Source organism: Dipteris shenzhenensis, chromosome 33 (genome assembly GCF_047967505.1).
Source record: "Dipteris shenzhenensis isolate YYH24624 ecotype China chromosome 33, Dip_SZ_1.0, whole genome shotgun sequence".
NCBI lineage: Eukaryota > Viridiplantae > Streptophyta > Polypodiopsida > Gleicheniales > Dipteridaceae > Dipteris > Dipteris shenzhenensis.
In genome coordinates this window covers 26,522,352-26,542,726 of record NC_141628.1, presented here as the reverse complement: position 1 = coordinate 26,542,726, position 20,375 = coordinate 26,522,352, and the positions used below count along the sequence as shown (strand labels likewise).

At 44.3% G+C, this 20,375-nt stretch overlaps 1 protein-coding gene across 3 annotated transcripts in view; it reads left to right on the top strand.

Moving 5' to 3' along the window:
• LOC147879894 (peptidyl-prolyl cis-trans isomerase FKBP16-1, chloroplastic-like) overlaps nt 1–20,158 on the top strand; it is a 47,602-nt gene extending 27,444 nt beyond the window's left edge. For 2 of the 3 annotated variants that reach the window (XM_087372004.1, XM_087372003.1), the window contains exon 8: nt 19,750–20,158. Coding sequence is in view for 2 of the 3 variants with exons in the window: in XM_087372003.1 (XP_087228129.1) it covers nt 19,750–19,827 (78 nt within the window). In the remaining variant the exon portion in view is untranslated. The remainder of the gene's footprint in view (nt 1–19,749) is intronic. The other variant, XM_087372002.1, reaches the window with a different exon arrangement.
• The last annotated feature ends 217 nt before the right edge of the window (nt 20,159–20,375 follow it).

Genomic DNA, 20,375 nt, shown 5'->3' with positions numbered 1-20,375 from the left:
TCAATCTTAGTGAAATACTTCGCTCCAGCCAAACGGTCTATCAAATCATCGGAACGAGGTAGAGGATATCGATTCTTAATTGTCACTTTATTTAATCGTTTATAATCTATACACATTCTCCATGTAGAGTCTTTCTTCTTTCTTAAGAGGACAGGTGCACCCCAGGGTGATTTACTTGGGCGTATATAGCCCATATTCAGGTAATCCTGCAGCTAGGTAGCTAACTCATCCTCCTCTACCTTGCGCATCCTATAAGGTGGTACACTAATAGGTTGAGCCCCTGGGACTAAGTCTATGCGATGATCTACTGCCCGTTCTGGAGGTAAACCTTCCGGCAGTTGAGCAGGGAATACATCCTTAAAACTATCTAACAACATTCTCAATTCACGGTGTTCAACCACACTTAAATCATTCTTGTTAATTACAGAGACAACAAACGAAGAAAGCGGAATCAAAACACACTGATAGACATCATAATGAGAAGTGTTTAATATATTCCGAAGCTGCATCGCAGATACAATAGGTCCCTGAGAAGAAAAATTTAATAACACCGAATACAAAATTGGGTGTCCTTATCTACAAAAGAAAGTGTATGAGTTTATGCCTTACTTACTACAACTCAATGAAGCTAAAGATGTGTGCAGCATGATTGAGACAAATCAATGCTCCATCCATCCAATCTGAATATTGTGGGTTTTAAACCACTCTATTCCGATTAACAAGTCTACATGCTCTAGGTGCATAACATAACACGTAAGATCCCCTGTGTAAGCCTGAATCCGGATAGGAAGCGCTTCAACCTTGCGATCCCAAAATTGCTTCCCAGCTGGAAGCTGCACCTCATAGGTGTGATCGCTAGGTACTGTGGACAGCCCCATCTTCTGCACAAATTTGTAATTAACAAAGTTGTGAGAGCTGCCCGGATCAAAGAGAATGTGAACCTGTTGGTCCCTAACTTCTCCATAAACTCGGAAAAGATCATGGGAACCAAACAACGAAGTATTGAAAGTGCAATTACAAGAGAGTGGGCAGGTAATGACATTTACAGAAATACCTGTCATCGAGACTTGGTTCGCTCCCTTGGGTTTGGTACCTGGATCCGCCTGGAGCTTCGGTCCGAGCGCTAACTTTTGATTCTTGTGCTTTGGACACTCATTCTTGGTGTGGCCCCGCTCCTCGCAGTAGAAGCAACGTCCTTCTTTTTTAAGCTTCAAGGTGCGGAGGAAGCGGGATCGACCATTCTTTGCCTGAGTCAAGTGTTTCTTGGAGGCGTTGTTCGTAGACTTCGTCTCCTCGGAACCAGTCGTAGGCTGAAAGAACTTGCGTTTGTTCTTTCCACTCGTGTCGGAAACTGTAGTTGCTTTTGCACCGGCCATGGTATCATCATAAATACGCGCGTAGTTCATGGCCTCTTGCAATGTTGTACATTTGTTGTTCTTTATTTGCAACTTGTACGAATTTGGCAAACCATCCACAAAGAAACCTAACAAGGTCACTAGATCCATCTTTGTGGCCCTGGTCTGCAGATCTCGAAACCTTTGAAGATAGACTTCAAATGACAAGTTCAGCTTTGACATATCAAGGGCTTTAAGCTTGCCAACGATATCATAATCGTCCTCCTTCTTCAGGAACTCCTTCCTGAAGACCCCTTCGAAATCTATCCATGTATCCGGCTTAGGTTGGAGTTCCTTCCACCATAGCAACACCTTTCCTGACATGAAACCTGCTGCAAGCTGTATTTTCTTTTCATCTGGGTATGGGTGGAACTGGAAGTGTACCTGCCACTTGTGTAACCAAGTGTCAACAACCTCCTTAGTTCGAGACTTTTGATCTCCCGGAAAAGGGTCTGGAGTTATGTTCGGGCCTAGCACTGAAGCCATGGCATCCACATGCGTGAGTGCCTGCACAATGCTAGCCAGAAGGGTGAGAGTCGCCTAAATCCCTTGGAGTTGCTGTGTCAACCCCGTTTGATTCGCATTAACCTGCTCGAATTTTCCATCCAGAGCAGTGGTGAATTCACTGAAGGCCTTCTTCGTAATCAGATCGTCATAAAGACCCTGGTCTTCCTCTCCCACAGGAGTGTAATCCAAATCCTGATCTCCCATGGTGAACTCGGGATTTGCAGGATCAGACGTATCTGAAATCTGATTTGAACGAATATAAACTGAGAGAAATAACTGAGGGAATCGAAGCTGAAAGGAGAGTGGAGCAGAGAAAAACCGTCCCAAGAGATGCTGACGGAAGAAGATGCTGAAAATTGGCGAACCGCGGGTGCAATAAACCCAGAGACTTCCTCTTGCTGAATTCGCTACAGGCTGCAGTGTACGGAGATCTGCAGTAATCCGTACTGTACGGAATCCTCCTTCTGGCCGTATAGGTGACGCAGATTGTACGGATTGCTGACGTGGCTGTACGGCTGCTGACACAATCTGTACGGATGCTGACGCAGTCCGTACGGTTGCTGACGCAGTCCGTACGGTTGCTGACGCAATCTGTACGGATGTTGACGCAGTCCGTACAGTTGGTGATGCAGGTGTACGGATGCTGGCGCGGGTGTACGGCAGATGACGCTGGCTGTACGGCAGCCTGTCGCAGGCTGTCCCGAATCCCGATGGCGCAGTCTAGTCGTTAGGCAAAGAGGGCTTCTCGTGCAAGGCTGTGGCTGAGCTTGGGACCTTGCCAAGCTATATAGGGAACAGGGCAGCTAATTTAGGAAGCCCTGCTTCCCAGATAAGCTCACCCTCCCAACTTTGGAGGGTGGTGCTTTTTCGAAAAAAGTAGCACCTCCCTCAGGGTGGCCGCACCCTGTTCCAGCCCTTGCGCATCACCCTGCCCTGGCCGAAACTCTTTCCAGCCCTAGCGCACCACACAACCACTCGCCTCTGCGTTCTCTACCCCCACGCAGCCCTGACCAGCTACGATCTGCACGCCTGCCACTCAGCTCCTCTATCGCCTCTCCTTCCTGCACCTCCGCTCTTTCCCAGCTACGCTCATCCCTCTCTCACCTAAACCCTTAAGCAAAATCGAAACACACTCTCTCTTTCTCCTACCTTTTCCCTACATCCTGACCACCCCTGATAACCCATGAACCAAACAGAATTTGCAGCAGCAAATTTCGAATTTTAGGGCATACCTGGAGGAAGAAATCGTCCAAAGTACTCGCATAAGAAATTCCTACCTCAGGAGCTGGCTCTGACACCAACTAACACGTCCTAGCACTCCTGAAACCTCTGATTTGCAAAACAAACACACACAACATGAGAAACTGAGCAGGCTGCTCACCACCCAACCATGACATCTACGGGATGTGATCCCGAATCAGGAGATGTCCCCTCCGAGCCACGAGCTGAGCTACTGGCACGAACTCCCAATCAGATCCAAACCAGCCTGGTGTCCCATACCACCAGGTGGCGCTGTGAAGCCTGGGATCTGCCACTGGGCCTTGGGCTACGCTAAGATGCAGGCGCGCGTCCGCGACTCAATCCAGGATCAGACCTAGTACCTCGGAACGAAACTTGCTCCCATCGGCACACTGAGAACTGAACCCCCTGGGTCCCTTTTATAGACTTGGGCCCCAACGCCAAAAATAGCGAAGACCTATAAATGGTTCGTACCCTTGCCACTCAACCCGAGAATCAAGCCTGCCTAGCTCTAAGCCTCCCCAGGCTACCTGAGCTAGTCTTGTGTACCCAGTACACGTCAGATACCAATCCATGCACATGACAATGATGCTGGTCCGTGTGTCCTTTCCGGATCTTAGGAAAACCATGCACTTGTGGTAGTCAAGCTAGATTTCAGACTGAAGCTCTGATACCAATGTAAGATGCTATGGTTAATGATCGTGTAATGGCAGCAAGACCTGCTTTAAACCTCATTGCGAGGCGTACGCATATGCACCACAGAGAGCAAGAGAGAGTTTTAGATGACACTAGGTTGGGTCCCTGTACCCACTGAGGGCCCCCTTTCCCTAATAGGCAAGAATTTGCCGTATACTTGGAGAATTGCGAAATACAAACAACACTCCTTCAGAGAGCACGAAATGCAACCTCGAGGATGACTCTTCGTAACAAGGAGAGCTGGCCCACGAATGCTTGAGAACCAACCCAACCGTGACTAAGCCCAATGCTGCCCACACTGTCAATGTAGACCACTGTGCAAGGCCGTCGGTGCCCTCGCCAACCCTTTTTCCTTTTCTTGGAGGTGCCTCAGGGGGTCCTTCTGGGCCTCCTACCGTGGTTTTTCCTACTCTCTTCACTTAGTCCAGTCCTTGAGGCCCCTCCAGGCTCCTACCCTAGGCTGAGACCTAGACCTAGCTAAACCCTAAGATGGGAAGACTAACCTACCGAGTTCTCGAGTGGGTACAAGTGAACAAGGGCTTATTTAAAGCTTGAGAGATTGACCTACGTAGCTCGTGCTTGACTGTCCTCGGACTAAGGGCTCACAATGGGGTCACAACATACCACAAAATCACCTAGATTAGGGATCTACTAGCACTTCTCGATGTAGCCAGGTGTCACCACGCACCCAAGTGCAGGGTGCATGTGACATATATGCGTGCCCTCATGGCCATGGTACTGTGATACATGTCTAGGCTTCCTTATGTTTATCTTTAAGGGAGGGAGAGGAGAAAATTTGTAATGATTTTGTAGAATCTAGCAATAGATTAATGGACCCTGAAAAGGATTCCATTAGACCTTGATTTGAACATGGATCCAACAAAGGTCTACACTTGATGATCTAGATAGGTCATTCTGAGGGGTGGTCTGTGGTGGTATGGGACACTACAGATACTATTGTGGATGCATCAAAATTCCTGTATGGCAGGGAACTCAGAACCAGTACCAATTGGGCTTGACTTTAAGAATTGGTATAAGGTTCAAATGTCTAGCAGCTAGTCCCTGCTATGCGTGATGGAGTTTATGGTTTTAATCTTATGAGTGACTCTTGTGAGATTGAAACTGCACTATGTTGTGTTTTTAGAGGATGAGTTTGGGAATGTTACTGGATTCATCTAGGTATATGCTTCTGCGGTATTAGCAGACATGCAAATTTCACCTTGTGAAGTTTTCGTCCAAGTTGCGGAGTGCTGGTATTGTGATAATTCTTTCTATCCTTAAATGGTGCGTTGCCCTATCAACTAGATTTAGATTTAGATGTTCGTTTGGGAGAGACTAAAATGAAGTCATTTAGACTTCACAAGCAGTTGTAGCTTGAATGAAGAGATTTGGACTACTTTTTGATTAGCCTTCTCCTTTAGTGCTAGCCTTCGTCATGGCTGAGTTTTCCCTTCACCTCCGGAGTGCCGACAGAAACTCAGTACGAAGACTTTGTATAAATGGATGCTGAAGTATGTGTGGGTGTGTGGATTTGTATGTGTGAGAGCATACTTTTATACTATGGTCTACACCCACTATTGGGCGCTGATGACGTCACTGGGGATGTCATAGTAGCTAGTCCTTGCTATGCGTGATGAAGTTTATGGTTTTTAATCTTATGAGTGACTCTCGTGAGATTGAAACTGCACTATGTTGTGTTTTTAGAGGATGAGTTTGGGAATGTTCCTGAATTCATCTAGGTATATGCTTCTGCCGTATTAGCGGACATGCAAATTTCACCTTGTGAAGTTTTTATCCAAGTTGCGGCCTGCTGGTATTGCGATAATTCTTTCTATCTTAAATGGTGCGTTGCCCTATCAGCTAGATTTAGATTTAGATGCTCGTTTGGGAGAGACTTAAATGAAATCGTTTAGACTTCACAAGCAGTTGTAGCTTGAATGAAGAGATTTGGACTACTTTTTGATTAGCCTTCTCCTTTAGTGCTAGCCTTCGTCATGGCTGAGTTTGCCCTTCACCTCCGGAGTGCCGACAGAAACTGAGTACGAAGACTTTGTATAAATGGATGCTTAAGTATATGTGGGTGTGTGGATTTGTATGTGTGAGAGCATACTTTTATACTATGGTCTACACCTACTGTTGGGTGCTGATGACATCAGTGGGGATGCCATAGTAGCTAGTCCCTACTATGTGTGATGGAGTTTTATGGTTTTCAATCTTATGAGTGACTCTCGTGAGATTGAAACTGCACTATGTTGTGTGTTTAGAGGATAGAGTTTGGGAATGTTCATGGATTCATCTAGGTATATGCTTCTGTCGTATTAGGGGACATGCAAATTTCACCTTGTGAAGTTTTCGTCCAAGTTGCGGTTTGTTGGTATTGCGATAATTCTTTGTATCTTAAATGGTGCATTGCCCTATCAGCTAGATTTAGATTTAGATGCTCGTTTGGGAGAGACTAAAATGAAATCGTTTAGACTTCACAAGCAGTTGTAGCTTGAATGAAGAGATTCGGGCTACTTTTTGATTAGCCTTCGTCATGGCTGAGTTTGCCCTTCACCTCCGGAGTGCCGACAGAAACTCAGTACGAAGACTTTGTATAAATGGATGCTCAAGTATGTGTGGGTGTGTGGATTTGTATGTGTGAGGGCATACTTTTATACTATGGTCTACACCCACTGTTGGGCGCTGATGACGTCAGTGGGGATGTCATAGTAGCTATTCCCTGCTATGCGTGATGGAGTTTATGGTTTTTAATCTTATGAGTGACTCTCGTGAGATTGAAACTGCACTATGTTGTGTTTTTAGAGGATGAGTTTGGGAATGTTTCTGGATTCATCTAGGTATATGCTTCTGCCGTATTAGCAGACATGCAAATTTCACCTTGTGAAGTTTTCGTCCAAGTTGTGGCCTGCTGGTATTGCGATAATTCTTTCTATCTTAAATGGTGCGTTGCCCTATCAGCTAGATTTAGATTTAGATGCTCGTTTGGGAGAGACTAAAATGAAATCGTTTAGACTTCACAAGCAGTTGTAGCTTGAATGAAGAGATTTGGACTACTTTTTGATTAGCCTTCTCCTTAAGTGCTAGCCTTTGTCATGGTTGAGTTTGCCCTTTACCTCCGGAGTGCCGACAGAAACTCAGTACGAAGACTTTGTATAAATGGATGCTCAAGTATGTGTGGGTGTGTGGATTTGTATGTGTGAGAGCATACTTTTATACTATGGCCTACACCCACTGTTGGGCGCTGATGACGTCAGTGGGGATGTCATAGTAGCTAGTCCATGCTATGCATGATGGAGTTTATGGTTTTTAATCTTATGAGTTTCTCTCGTGAGATTGAAACTGCACTATGTTGTGTTTTTAGAGGATGAGTTTGGGAATGTTCCTGGATTCATGTAGGTATATAAGGTTCAAATGTCTAGCATTAGCAAAGTTGACCACTTTGCTAATAGCTAATGAAGTTCCGGTTGAGATCTGTAGGCTATCCATAGATGCCACTTATACCTTGGTATGAGCCTTGTAGGCCTAGTTATAGTCAGTCAGGACTATTGGTACAGTTAGCTTATGTGCCATTTAGGTCAATTAGGACACTTAGTCCAGTTAGGACGGTTAGCCCTAGGGTTTTGTTATGTTGGCTCTCCCTTGAGCCTCCACACTTCAGTTTTGCAACAATCTATTACAGCATCTTTCCCAAGTTGTTTGGCAGCCTCTGGAGCTCTCATTCTTGCTGGTCTTGCTGGTTTCCACACTCCCACGAGTGTTCGAGACCTTTCCAAGCACTTCTGTCATGAAAAACCTCATTTTGTCGTGAGAAGACCGCACTTTGGAGCAACTCTCGCGAAGGGAACTGTTTTTCGGTGCATTTTTCAGCATGCTGCAGCAAAAAAATGACCACATGCGAGCATTTACAGCATCTGTACGAAAAAAATCCACACGTAAAAAATTGTACGGAAATCTGTACATCTGTCAGAAAATTCCGTACTTTTGTCCGGTTTGTCAAAATTTCAGTACACTGCCTTGGGGTGCGTGCCAGTCATTTCTCATATTTTCCAGCATTTTGGAGTTGCCTCAAGCTGCGTGTTAGCATTTCAGAGCTGCCTCGAGCTGCATGCCGGCGTTTGGAGCCATTTGGAGCTGCTGAATTGATCCGGAGACTTCTCTTTGAGCCCTTCCCTCCTCATTTGGCATCCCTTTGCCTCGGGTTGCGAGCTTCTCTTCATTGGATCTCTTTCTCTCCATTTCTACGTGCTCTCTTCCTCGTGGGAGCACGTCTTTTGCTGTAATTCTCATTTCCAGCCCTCATTTGCTCGCTTTCAGAGCCTGTCATTGCTCTTCATCATTGGGTAAGCCGTTGTTGAATTGGTTTTTTCCAATTTCTGCTTCATTTGCATTTTGGAAAGGCCTTGTGTTGCCTTGGAAGGCCTCGTGTTGCCTTTGGGGATTTTTCTTGCAACAGGTACACCTTGGGACAGCAGAGTCTTTTGCAGACATAAGCTTTGAAGCTTGGGCAGTTTTTTGGCACTTGATTCTGAGAGGTTGCCTTTCTCTCATTTGCTTTGCCAGTTGATGCATTTGCCTTGTATTTCAGCACCATGTCTGGTGGCAAAGATGATTTGTTTGGGCTGATTGGGGCTGATGACAAGCTTGATGGCACCAATTACCCCATGTGGTCATACATGATGGGACATGTTTTGGTTGCCAGGAATCTATGGCATATTGTTTCATCTGAGGCCAAGCCTACAGACATTGTTACTGGCGCTACACCTGTAGCCTCTCCTTCTTCAGGTGATGGGTCTTCAAGTGATTGTTCTACTGCTACAGCCAGGACTCCTGCACCTCCTGCTCCAGGTGCTTTGCCTCCTTCATAAGAGCAAATTCAATGGGATGGTCGTGATGCCAAAGCACATGCCTTGATTGCTCTTTCAGTGAAACGGGTTATTATCCCTCATATTCGGTCTTGCAAGACAGCTAAGCAAGCATGGGATCAGCTTGCATCTTTGTATCAAGTACGGAATGAGGCGCGGGTTGCCTATCTCCGCAGGTAGCTGAAAGATTTAAAGCTTGATGAGGGTGGTAACATGGATGCCTATCTCACTAATGTGAAGGATTTGAAAGAGCAGTTGGCCAACATTGATGAGATTATGCCTGATTCTCAGCTGGTTTCTCATACCCTTGATGGGTTGCTTGATTCATATCAAGGCTTTGCTACTACATTGAGGTTGGTTGCAGGGGGTGATGCCAATCATTTCTCATTTGACCAGCTTGTTGCTCTTCTTCTTCAGGAGGAGCAAAGTCGTGTGAATCACAACCCTCTCATTCCCATGCTGATCATTCACATGGTGCCTTTTCTTAAGGGGATAACAAAAAGAAGAGATGTAACTATTGCAAGAAACCTGGGCATGATATTTCTGAATGCAGGAAGCGCATAGCATCTGAAAAGAAAAAGAAAGAGTCTGGTCTTGCAGTATCTGGTTCTTCTAGTGCAGAAGATCGACATGAGTCTGCTAATTTCGCACAAGACTACCATTGGGCTTTCTTGGTTACATGTCAGTATAATCCTGATGTTCATGATGCTTGTATGGCAGTTTCAGATGTTCGTGATGCTTGGTTCTTTGATAGTGGTGCTAGCAAGCACATCACTTCCTGTAGGAAGTTATTCATCTCATTGGAGCTTACATCTAAGGGGGGCAGTGTCACATGTGCCAATAATGCATCATATACCGTGAAAGGTATTGGGCAAGTTGCTCTTACTTCTGTCTCTGGTGGTAGTGTCACTCTAGAGCATGTGCTTTATGTTCCAGACATTCGTAAGAACCTCATTTCTATTTCAGCCATTGCTACATGTGGCTTTCTAGTTATTTTTGATGGTGTGAGGTGTGTAGTGTATAATGTTACACATGCCTCTACCCTGGTTTTGACTGGCACATTGTCTAGCGGTCTTTACAGACTTGATGCTTATGATAGATGTTTAGATGATGATGCTGCACTTGCCGATGCACATGCCTTCGCTATAGATTCTACCATGGTAGATACTCATTTGTGGCATGAGAGGTTTGGACACCTCAATTTCGGAGCCCTGGTGAAGTTATATAAGGAAGATATGGTTGTGGATCTTCCCAAAATGCATATGCCTACCAAACATGTTTGTGAACCATGCTTACTTGGTTCCCAAGGATGGGAGAGTTGGTGCTTCACGTAAGCTTTATCTGGTTCATAGTGATGTTTGTGGACCCATGAGGGTTGTAGCTCTTAGGGGGTTCTACTATTTTGTTACTTTTATTGGTGATTTCACTAGGTACACTTGGATTTTCGCATTGAAATCCAAGTCTGATGTTGAGAGTGGGCTGCACATTGCTTACATTAAACAGACAGGGGAGGTGAATACATGTCGAAGGAGTTTGCTGTTTTTTTGGCTTCCTATGGCATTACTCATTTATGCACGGTGCCTTATACTCCTCAACAGAATCGCGTGGTCGACCGGAAGAATAGATCAACGATGGAAATGACAAAATATGAAGAGGGGAGAGGAGGAGTGGAGATGAGGAGAGAGGTCACAGCTAGAGAGCACACCACAAATGACTAACTGTACACTAGATTTAGTTGAAAAAATAGAATATATACAAACCCTTTAGGGTTAGGGGATCTAACCCTTTCCTTTATAGCACTCTATAAGGTTAGTGCTATGCACATATGATCACGTGATGGTGCTATGCACACATGATCACATGATGTTGAGTGTGAACTCTCAACACCTTCCCTCAAGATCAACATCATGAAGTAGGCCTTCCCTTAAGATGATGATTCTGGGGAATCGAAGAAGGACTGAGCATTACATTCCATCACACCCCTTTAATGGGAATGTCCTTCCTCTGCGTCAAACCAAGAGCTAGTCGGTGTTTCTCGAATAGCTCTTTACCGAGTGGTTTGGTAAAGATGTCTGCAACATTTTCTTTGCTATCACAATGCTGCAGTGTGATGTCACCAAGTAATACTCTTTCTCTGATGAAGTGCTCTCTGACATCTATGTGCTTTGTCTTGGAGTGATATACTGGATTTTTGGCCAATGCTTGAGCCGATTAATTATCACAGTATATTGTTGTTGGCTTTGACTCATCAAAGTAATCTGTTTCTGACAATAGTCTTCTAAGCCATATAGCCTCACATGCACCTGTAGTGAGTGCTCTATATTTTGCTTGAGTCGAAGACAAAGAAACAATTGGCTGTTTGTTTGACAACCATGATATAGCACCTTGACCAAGGAAAAATGCATATCCCTGTGTCGATCTCCTGGTCTCATGATCTCCAGCATAGTCACTGTCACAGTATCCATGCAACTGTGGATGACTTCCTCTGTATTCTATCTCAAACTGTCTTGTACCTCTGATGTATCTCAAGACTCTTTTGGCTGCATTCCAATGAGACTGTTTTGGATTTGCCATAAACTGTGCTAGTGAGCTTACTGCATAACAAATATCTGGCCGTGTGATTGTCAGATATATAAGAGATCCGATGAGCTGCCTGTAGTATCTGTCATTGACTGTAGGCTTTTCTGAATCTTTAGTAAGTTTCAAACTCTGTTCCATGGGAGTGGCTGCAATCTTGCAATCCATATGAAACTTCTTCGGGAGACTGTCAACATACTTGAGCTGACTCATGAATGTGCTATGTGAATCTCTCCAGAACTCAATTCCAAGACAATAGTGCATAAGTCCAAGATCTTTCATGTCGAACTCTGCAGATAAGTCTTGTTTCAATTTTCTGATGAAGCTATCCTTGCTTCCTGTCACAATCAGATCATCTACGTACAAAAGTGCAATAGTAATGTCTTCCCCTTGAACTTTGTAGTAGAGAGTATGATCTGTATTGGATTTCATGTATCCCAGATCAGCAAAATACTTGTCAATTCTGCTGTACCAACTTCTGGGTGCTTGTTTTAAGTCATAGAGACTTTTCTTGAGATGGCAAACCTTATTCTCCTTTCCTGGTTCAACATAACTTGCTGGTTGTTGCATGTAGACTTCCTCGTCTAGATAACCATTGAGAAATGCATTTTTGACATCAAGCTGATACACATTCCATTTGCTAAGTGTTGCTAGTGATATCAAGAACTGTATGGAATCTATCTTTGCTACTGGAGCATAAGTCTCATCATAGTCTTAACCATATTGTTGTGCAAATCCTTTTGCAACTAATCTGGCTTTATATCTACTGCCATCTGGATTGTACTTCACTTTGTATACCCATTTGTTGGCTATGGCCTTCTTTCCTGGTGGAAGGTCGCATAATTCCCAAGTATTATTCTTATACAAAGCATCCATTTCTTCATTCATAGCAATTTGCCATTCTGGCTTGTCTACTGCGTCTTCGAAGTACACTGGCTCTTCTGTAGCCATGATGGTAGTCATAAGAGCATAGTTGGTGGTTTCCACATGAATTGCTTTGCCTTTCTGAGCATATGTCAATCTGGCTGGAGGTCTGCTTTCCCTAATAGACCGTTTGAGTTGTTGTGGCTCTGCCTAGGGTGTTGCTGGCAATTCTTGCTCTTCTTCATCAACCTGTTCTGTAGATGACTGTGAAGTCGATGCTTCTATCTCTTGTGTAGGTGAGGTTTTCCATTCTGATTTCTCATCAAAGATTACATCTCTGGAGATAATGACTTTGCGGTTGATGGGATCATACAATTTGTATGCTTTGCTTTCTTCACTGTAGCCAACCATGATGCATTCGCGTGACTTCGCATCCAATTTTCTGCGATGATCATCATGTATGTGAGCATATGCTATGCAACCAAATATGCGGAGATGCCCAATGCGTGGCTTGTATCCAGTGAATGCTTCATAAGGAGTCATACCCTGTATCGGTTCGATAGGAAGCCGATTAAGCAAGTAATTAGTTGTAGCTATTGCTTCTGTCCAATACTGATTTGGAAGATGCTTTTCACTAAGCATTGCTCTAGCAGTGTCTGCTAAAGTCCGATTCTTTCTTTCAGCTATTGCATTCTGCTGAGGAGTATCTGCACATGTGAATTGTCTTCGTATGCCATGATTTTTGCAAAAGGCATGTATTCACCTCCTCTGTCTGATCCCATGACCTTGATCTTTCTGCCTGTCTGGTTTTCTACCATGGCTTTGAATTCTTGAAATCTGAAAAACACTTCAGATTTCTCTTTCAGAAAGTAGACCCAACAATATCTGCTGTAGTCATCGATGAAGGTCAAGTAATAAAGTGAACCATTGATGCTGCGGGTCTGGGCATAACCCCATACATCTGTATGTATCAAATCAAGAAGAGGTACTTCTGACAAAGTTGGTTCGCTTTTGTTTGCCGAAGCAGCATGCTTCACAAACTTTTCCAAGAAACTGTAGCTTCGGAATCCCAATTGCCATATTCTGATTCCTGAGATCTAACAAGTACTTGAAGTTGACATGACCATATCTCTTGTGCCATTTTGCAGATAGTGGCATCTGTTGCATTTGAGCTGACATTGCATGCTTATCTGGTACTGTAGCTAGCATTCTGTATAAGCGTCCTTCCTTGACACCTTTTGCTACTAGCTGACATCTTTTGGATTTGTCTCTGATAGTGCATTCATCACCGTCGAAGATGACTTTGTAATTGTGTTCCGTCATTTGACCTACTGACAAAAGGTTCTTGCTGAGCTTCGGAACATAGAGCACATCTTTGACTAATCCTCTTGTACCAGTGAAATTGTTCATAGGGATAACACCTGTCCCTTGAACTGGATTTGGTGTATTGTCTGCTGTGTAGATGACATTCTTCTGACCTTCTAATGGTTTCATCTCTGTGAACCATTCCTGATGATTTGTCATATGAGATGATGCACCGCTGTCGATGTACCAAGGATCCTGTTCCACTTGGTCGACTTGATAGCTGTAATCCTCTTTGGGGTTGAAATCAGTGTCTAGGTATACTGTATCAGTCTGATGCAATTCCTCGCTTTTGATATGATCTACCTCTGCTTCTGCTTTGCCTCTGCTTCTATCTGAAGCTGTGAATGCTTGATCATTAGAATGACCTTTACGTGCTTGAATGTTCTTCACCAAGTAGAACTGATTGAGGTTCTTTCAGTGTTGGAATTTGCCGTTGGATGGCCATACTCTGGACTAGATTCTCGTATCCCTCTCCTAGTCCGTTCAGAATGACTTGAACCATTTCTGCGGGGTTCATAGTCTCTCCTGCTACTGCAAGTTGATTGTTGTAGTCTTTTATGCGGAGTACATAAGCATGACCGGTTTCACTGCTGTTGCGGAAACTCTGGTTGATCTGGTTTCTCAGGGTGAGAATCCTGGATGTGTTCTTGGACTCGTAGAGAGCTGCGAACATATCCCATGCTTCTTTTGATGTCTTGACTGTGTTGAGCTGTCCTAGCATGACATCTTGCACATTCTGCTTGATCAGGTGATAGGCATACTTGTCTTTCTTATCCCATTCTGCTTGAGCTTGGGCAATGGCAGGATCTGCTACTGGTGCGGAAACTATGTGTGTAGATGTAGATCCCGATGTAGATTCCGTTGCTGGTGCTGTGACAACAGATGGAGTAGAGCTACTGGTAGCTGGATCGGCCAATGGTCTAGGTGTAGACCCATCAACATACTCCCATTTGTCCTGAAGCACAAGAATGGTCTCCATTCGGTATTTCCATGTACCGTAATTGGAGTTGTCTAACTTAGCAGATGCCTCCAGATTGAGGTTGCTAGTCGACATGGTGCAAGAAATGTACTCAAAAGTGCCGTGAAAATCTCTGTATGAATCAACTGCAAATACACTGAATATGCCAAGTGAAATCTCTGAACCGTCGGTGAAGATAGAACTACAGTATATAAAATCTGATCTGTATTACAAGGCTTGTGGCAGTGATGCCGGGAATAGCCAAGAGGCTTTACAAGGCTGAAAATGATGTGCACGATGCCGTGAGATAGCCGAATAGGCTTTACAATGGTGGCATGTGTGTGTGAAATCAAATGCTATCTGCCCACTGAATCAATCTGCAATGCCTCTATACTCTGAAGTTTGCTCACTGAATTGATGAACGTAAGGTTTCAGGTAATGTAATGATGTGAAACCGTATGTGAGCGTATGGACTGACTCCAAGTAGGTACTAGTCGGGAATTTCGGGCATGGCTTAGATTGGCAGCTTGGGGAAATTCAAAGCGTCCCCTCTATGGCGATCTAGTCTACTCTGATCTAGATCTAAACAAACCGTCGATCGATGAAAGAACAGCAAATAATTCCTTTTCTTTTGTTCTTTTTAAGTACTGGGTCAGATGCATCGATGTAGAGGCAAATGTGCGTGAAGGAAGTGGTTTTGTCGGCGAGGCTCAAATGTGAGTGTAACTTGCGTCGAAATGTGCGCGTGATGTGACGAGCGCGTAGAGCACGAAAAAACGAGCGACTTTTCTTTTTGGAGCGCCCTCAAATTCTTCCTGGATCAAGAGATATGACTTGATCTAGGTGGAGGGGCAAAAGGAGTGCAAATGGTGCTCAATGATGATGTGTCACTGTGAGTCACATGCAGTGATGATGTGGCACTGTGCTTAGCAAGAGGTGTGCCTGTGAAGTCCTGTGCTGAGGTGGCAACTGTGTGCACATGCAGTGTGTGCACAGTGTGCTTGGCAAGGGACTGTGCTTGCAGGGGTCAGTGCTGACTGGACAGCTGAGGTGTCACTGTTGATGTGGCATTGCTGACGTGGCAAGATGACGTGGCAGTGATGATGTGGCAGGTGACGTTGTGACGTGGTTGCCTACGTGGCACTGATGACGTGGTAGTTGAGCTGGCAGGGGTGACGTGGCAGATAAGGTCTGCCACGTGGTTGGTCCTTGACCAAGCCCTGGTGTGGTGACCCTGAGGATAAGGTTGGTGATAAGGCCACGTGTCTCTTTCTGGGAAGCCGGAATCTACCAGGATTCTGACAGAATCTTCGGGATTCTGTCGTCTTCTCCGTCGATGCCAAGGAATTGGAGAGGCTTGGAAACTATGCCTTGGAGCCCGTTGGCAGAGGCGTTGAGGAAGCTTGGCGAGGCGTGCTGATCGATGGCTTGCAAAGAGGAGCTCGTTGAGAGAGGCAGTTCCGTCGTCTCCTCTTGCGTGGGAAATTGATCACTGGTTTCCACTTACAAGAGGCGGCAAAACGACAGCCAGCAATCTTAGAGTAGTGGAATGGCAAGTGGCTCGAAGAAAGAACAAGAGGCTCGAGTTTCTTGTACCTTGGTGGGATCTACAGCTCGGCATTTCCGTCAATCGATTCCTCTCCATATTTGCATCCAAGAATGCTGACTTCAGACAAGGGGCATTTTCGTTGCTCTTTCTTGAGGGCGGAAACGAGCTTGCCAGCAGCTTAGACGTTGAAAAACATATATGGCCCCAGCATTTTCAAGAAAGGGCGAAACAGGTAGGATACGCGGCTGCCGCATTGGTTCGGATAGAGAAACAGATGGACGGGCTGAAGAGTGGCGCAAGGACCCCGAAGTCTGGTGGGTCTGTACTGGGAACTCTTGCTAGAAGGAAGTGGCATGCAGCAGCAGAAGAAGTTTTGCTCACAGCTTGGAGTGTGCAGCCGTGGTCGCAGCCACGTAGGAGGTCTGTCGGGAGTCGTGTTTGGAGAAGGTTGCCGTAGATGGCATAAGGATATGGCCAGCTGTGGGCTTAAGGCTTTGTTGGAGTCGCATGCGACATGAAAGGAGGCCCGTTGGTGCAGTGGCCTGCGTTCGTTGTAGCCCACAATACCTTGTCGATGGAGCCTTGGTTGTTGCTGGGCTTCTCTTGAAAAAGAAAACACTCTCAAACTCTCTTGAGACACGTCTCTATCTCTTTCTCTGAGAATGAGACTAAAACCTTTCTTTCTCACCCTATCTCTTTCACACAGTAATAGCTCTTGAAGCTTTCAATGAACACTCAGAGGTCTCTCTCTCTCACGGAATAAGAAACACTCAAGAGAAGGAACTAAAAGCTCTCAAGAATTGCCGCAAGCGTGGGACAGATTTGCTGATTTTAGTCCTTTATGTGGATGACATGCTTGTAACTCAGCAAATTGCAGATTTTAAAGTTGATTTGCAGCAGACATTTGCTATGTTTGATCTTGGTCTTGTGCACTACTATTTGGGCATTCAATTTGCTAGCAGTGAGGGGGGCATTTTGATGTCACAATCCAAGTACATTGTACAGCTTTTGCAGTGTTTTCAGTTTGACGATTGCAAGCTAGTATCCACACCATTAGAGACTAGTTTTCACTTCTCTTCTCTTCTGAGGATGGTAGCGGTACATGTGATGTCACTTTATCAGCAGGCAGTTGGTTGTTTGATTTACCTATGCCATACGAGACCTGATCTACAGTATGCTGTCTTACAATTGAGCAGATATATGCACAGCCCATCTATGCACCATTGGCATGCCGTGAAGCGTGTTTTCAGATATCTTAAAGGCATTCAGCATTTAGGCCTTCTTTATGGGGCTGATACTTCACTTGTCATGCATGGGTTCACTGATAGTGATTGGGCTGGTTGTTATGACACTCGTGTGTCACATAGTGGCAACTGTTTTATGCTTGGTACTTCATGTGTTTCTTGGTTAAGCAAGAAGCAGAGTACAGTTGCTACTTCTAGCTCTGATGCTGAGTACAGAGCGGCTTTTACAGCTACAGTGGAGTGTGTTTGGCTTCGGAAGCTACTTGCAGATCTTTGTGCATGTCAGATTGCTCCTACCGTCATCTTCACTGATAGTCAGAGTGCTTTGGCTGTCGCACGGAATCCAGTTTTCCATGCTCGCACAAATCACATTGAGGTTCACTATCACTATGTCAGAGAGCGATTATCAGCAGGTGATATTGAGTTGTCTTATGTTCCCACTGAAGACAACTTGACAGATCTTTTTACGAAGGCTCTACCTCGACCTAAGTTTGAGGCTTTTCGGCAAGCTTTAAACTAAGTACCTTTTGTAATTTGATCTGTTGTACTATGTACAGTCATAGGTTGCTATATCCTACGGGACGAACATGTGCAACCATGACACTAGATATTTAGGTCTCCTGAGCCATGTCCAAGATACTTCAGCCCATACCATGGAGGGGGGTTTGTAGGCTATCTCATGGGCTATCCATAGATGCCACTTATACCTTGGTATGAGCCTTGTAGGCCTAGTTATAGTTAGTTAGGACTATTGGTACATATAGTTTATGTACCATCTAGGTCACTTAGGACACTTAGTCCAGTTAGGGCAGTTAGCCCTGAGGTTTTGTTATGTTGGCTCTCCCTTGAGCCTCCACACTTCAGTTGTGCAGCAATCTATTACAGCATCTCGTTTTTCTCCATTGTGCTTCCATTGCTTCCAACATCCAACAAGATCTTCAGTTGCTTGATACCTTGTTGTATCTTGCATTATCTATTAAAGAGTGTGTTTGAAAAATACCCAATGGGCTATTGTTACCCAAGGGATATTGGTTTAGGTGACTGGTAACATACTGAATGGTAAGTCAATCACAATTAACTTTCTATTAAGAAGTTATATAGTGCTGTAACTGATTTTATCCTCTGATACAGGTCGACTAAATTCTTCTATTGTATTTGCGGTTATTCAGATGGATTCTGAGGGATTACAGTTCAGTTACTACCCTACAAATACTATGTAGAATCCAAAATCTGAAAGAAGAATTGGTAAACTTGTGCGTGACAATGAAGACTACAACACTAATTCTGATTCTGGGCTGAAATTAGAACATTCAATTGGATATTGAATGTAACTTACTCAAAGCCTCCGATGAGAATCGAGTAAGGAATTTGGATTCAGCTTTGGAGTTTACTGGAAAGATTCTAGAGCTGATACTTTTGGATTTAGCTTTTGAGTTTACTCAGAAGATTCTAGAGCTGATACTTGTCAATTTGCCATGCGTGGTAAATGTTTTTATTCTGAAATTCCTTTGAAGGGATACCTCACCGATACTACCATTTGGAATTAAATGTGGGACTGAGAAGTATAGTCTAAGAAATAACTGATTTGACTCTCCTACCTTGCTTTATGCCAACATAAATTTATTTCGAGGGGAGGAGAATGGTTCGCCCAAGACAGGATTACCTAGGGTATAGGCTTAACAAAATCCTAGGCCTGAGTAACTTGGGATCTAGGATTAGGTCTAAGGTTAGAGCGTGGTCTAACCCAGGGTTAGAAATAATCTAGGGTTGTGATGAGAGTAGCATCGATGAATTCTAGATCCTGTGGATAGAGCTGGCTGGCTAAAGGCGTGATATGGCTGAGCTATACTTGGCAAATCATCACAAGCAAAGTAAAGTTGCATGCTAAAGTATAGGCTTACAACCAAAATAGCTGGGGCCTGGTCTATAAGTATAGGCCAAGGGCTCATTATTAGGGGTCCGAGGAGTGCGCTCTTTCGGACGTAGAACTGCTGGCCTGGGATGCAGGCTGCTCTCTCTGGTGGTCTAGACCTCAGGCTCAGGGTGTACAGACGGGAGATGAACTGCTAGCTCCAACCCCCATGGGTTGTTTAGGGTGCGTCCTGTGGTTTGTTAGAACTCTGGTTTGAAGTTCTACCCTACCAGCATCTGATGTTTACTACACCTGGATTAGGGATGTTTCAGAGATGTACAAGATTGTCATGTCTTCTTATCGGTCCAATAAAGGGGAGAGTTTTATTTTTAGTGCTGCAAGTCTGGTTGCCCAAGTGCATTGTTGGTCGAGGATTTACTTTAAAATTTATCATTCAACCAAAATCATCTTTGTGTTTTAATGTTCATGATGACTTTTGCAATGTGTATAATATTTTTTCCCTCAGGGATTTATGTCATATAGCATAATTCTAATAAATTCTCTGTTTGTTAGAGTTGGATGTTTTTGGGTCTTACAAAGGAAATTGTAACGCCGTTTTTGCTTTCCTTCTTTTGGCAGTTTGGACCCCAAAGGAGCCTTTTATCTCATGCTGGAGAGCCATTACTGTTCGAAGTGCAGTTATTGAAGATCAAGTGATTGCAGCAAGACACTTTTTGTGTCTGGCATAATTTGAAGATGAGATATCAGATGCAGTGATTAGTCGAAGGCCTTAACGACATTTGTGATTTTGCACACACTCTTTGCAAGTATCAAAGAGTTTTTGAAAGTTTATTGTAATTGCATTGTGTTGGATCCTGAATGAGTATAAATTATTTGAAGTATTTAGAATAAATTGTCACTACAAATTTCTGTAAGACTTAAATCGTCAAACATTGCCAAGAATAGATTGCTCCAAGCTTATTGGGATTCTTGGTAAATTTGCTTGAGACTTACAGATTGTCAAGGATATCTTGTTCCAAGCATGGGAGAAGCCTTGTAAATTGAACTATAATGTCTTCATAACTCTGAGAGAGATTCGAGTTTAGCTATATCAAGCCTTTGGAGGTGATGACCTCACCCCTTGAGTGTGTCATGTTCAAATGGGGCCTTGAATAGGCCGAGTAGATGTGTGGAAAGAGGCTTAATGTGAAGGGGGCTTTGCTTGGATCGACAGGTTGCTCTCCTAGTGTAGTGGATATATCCTA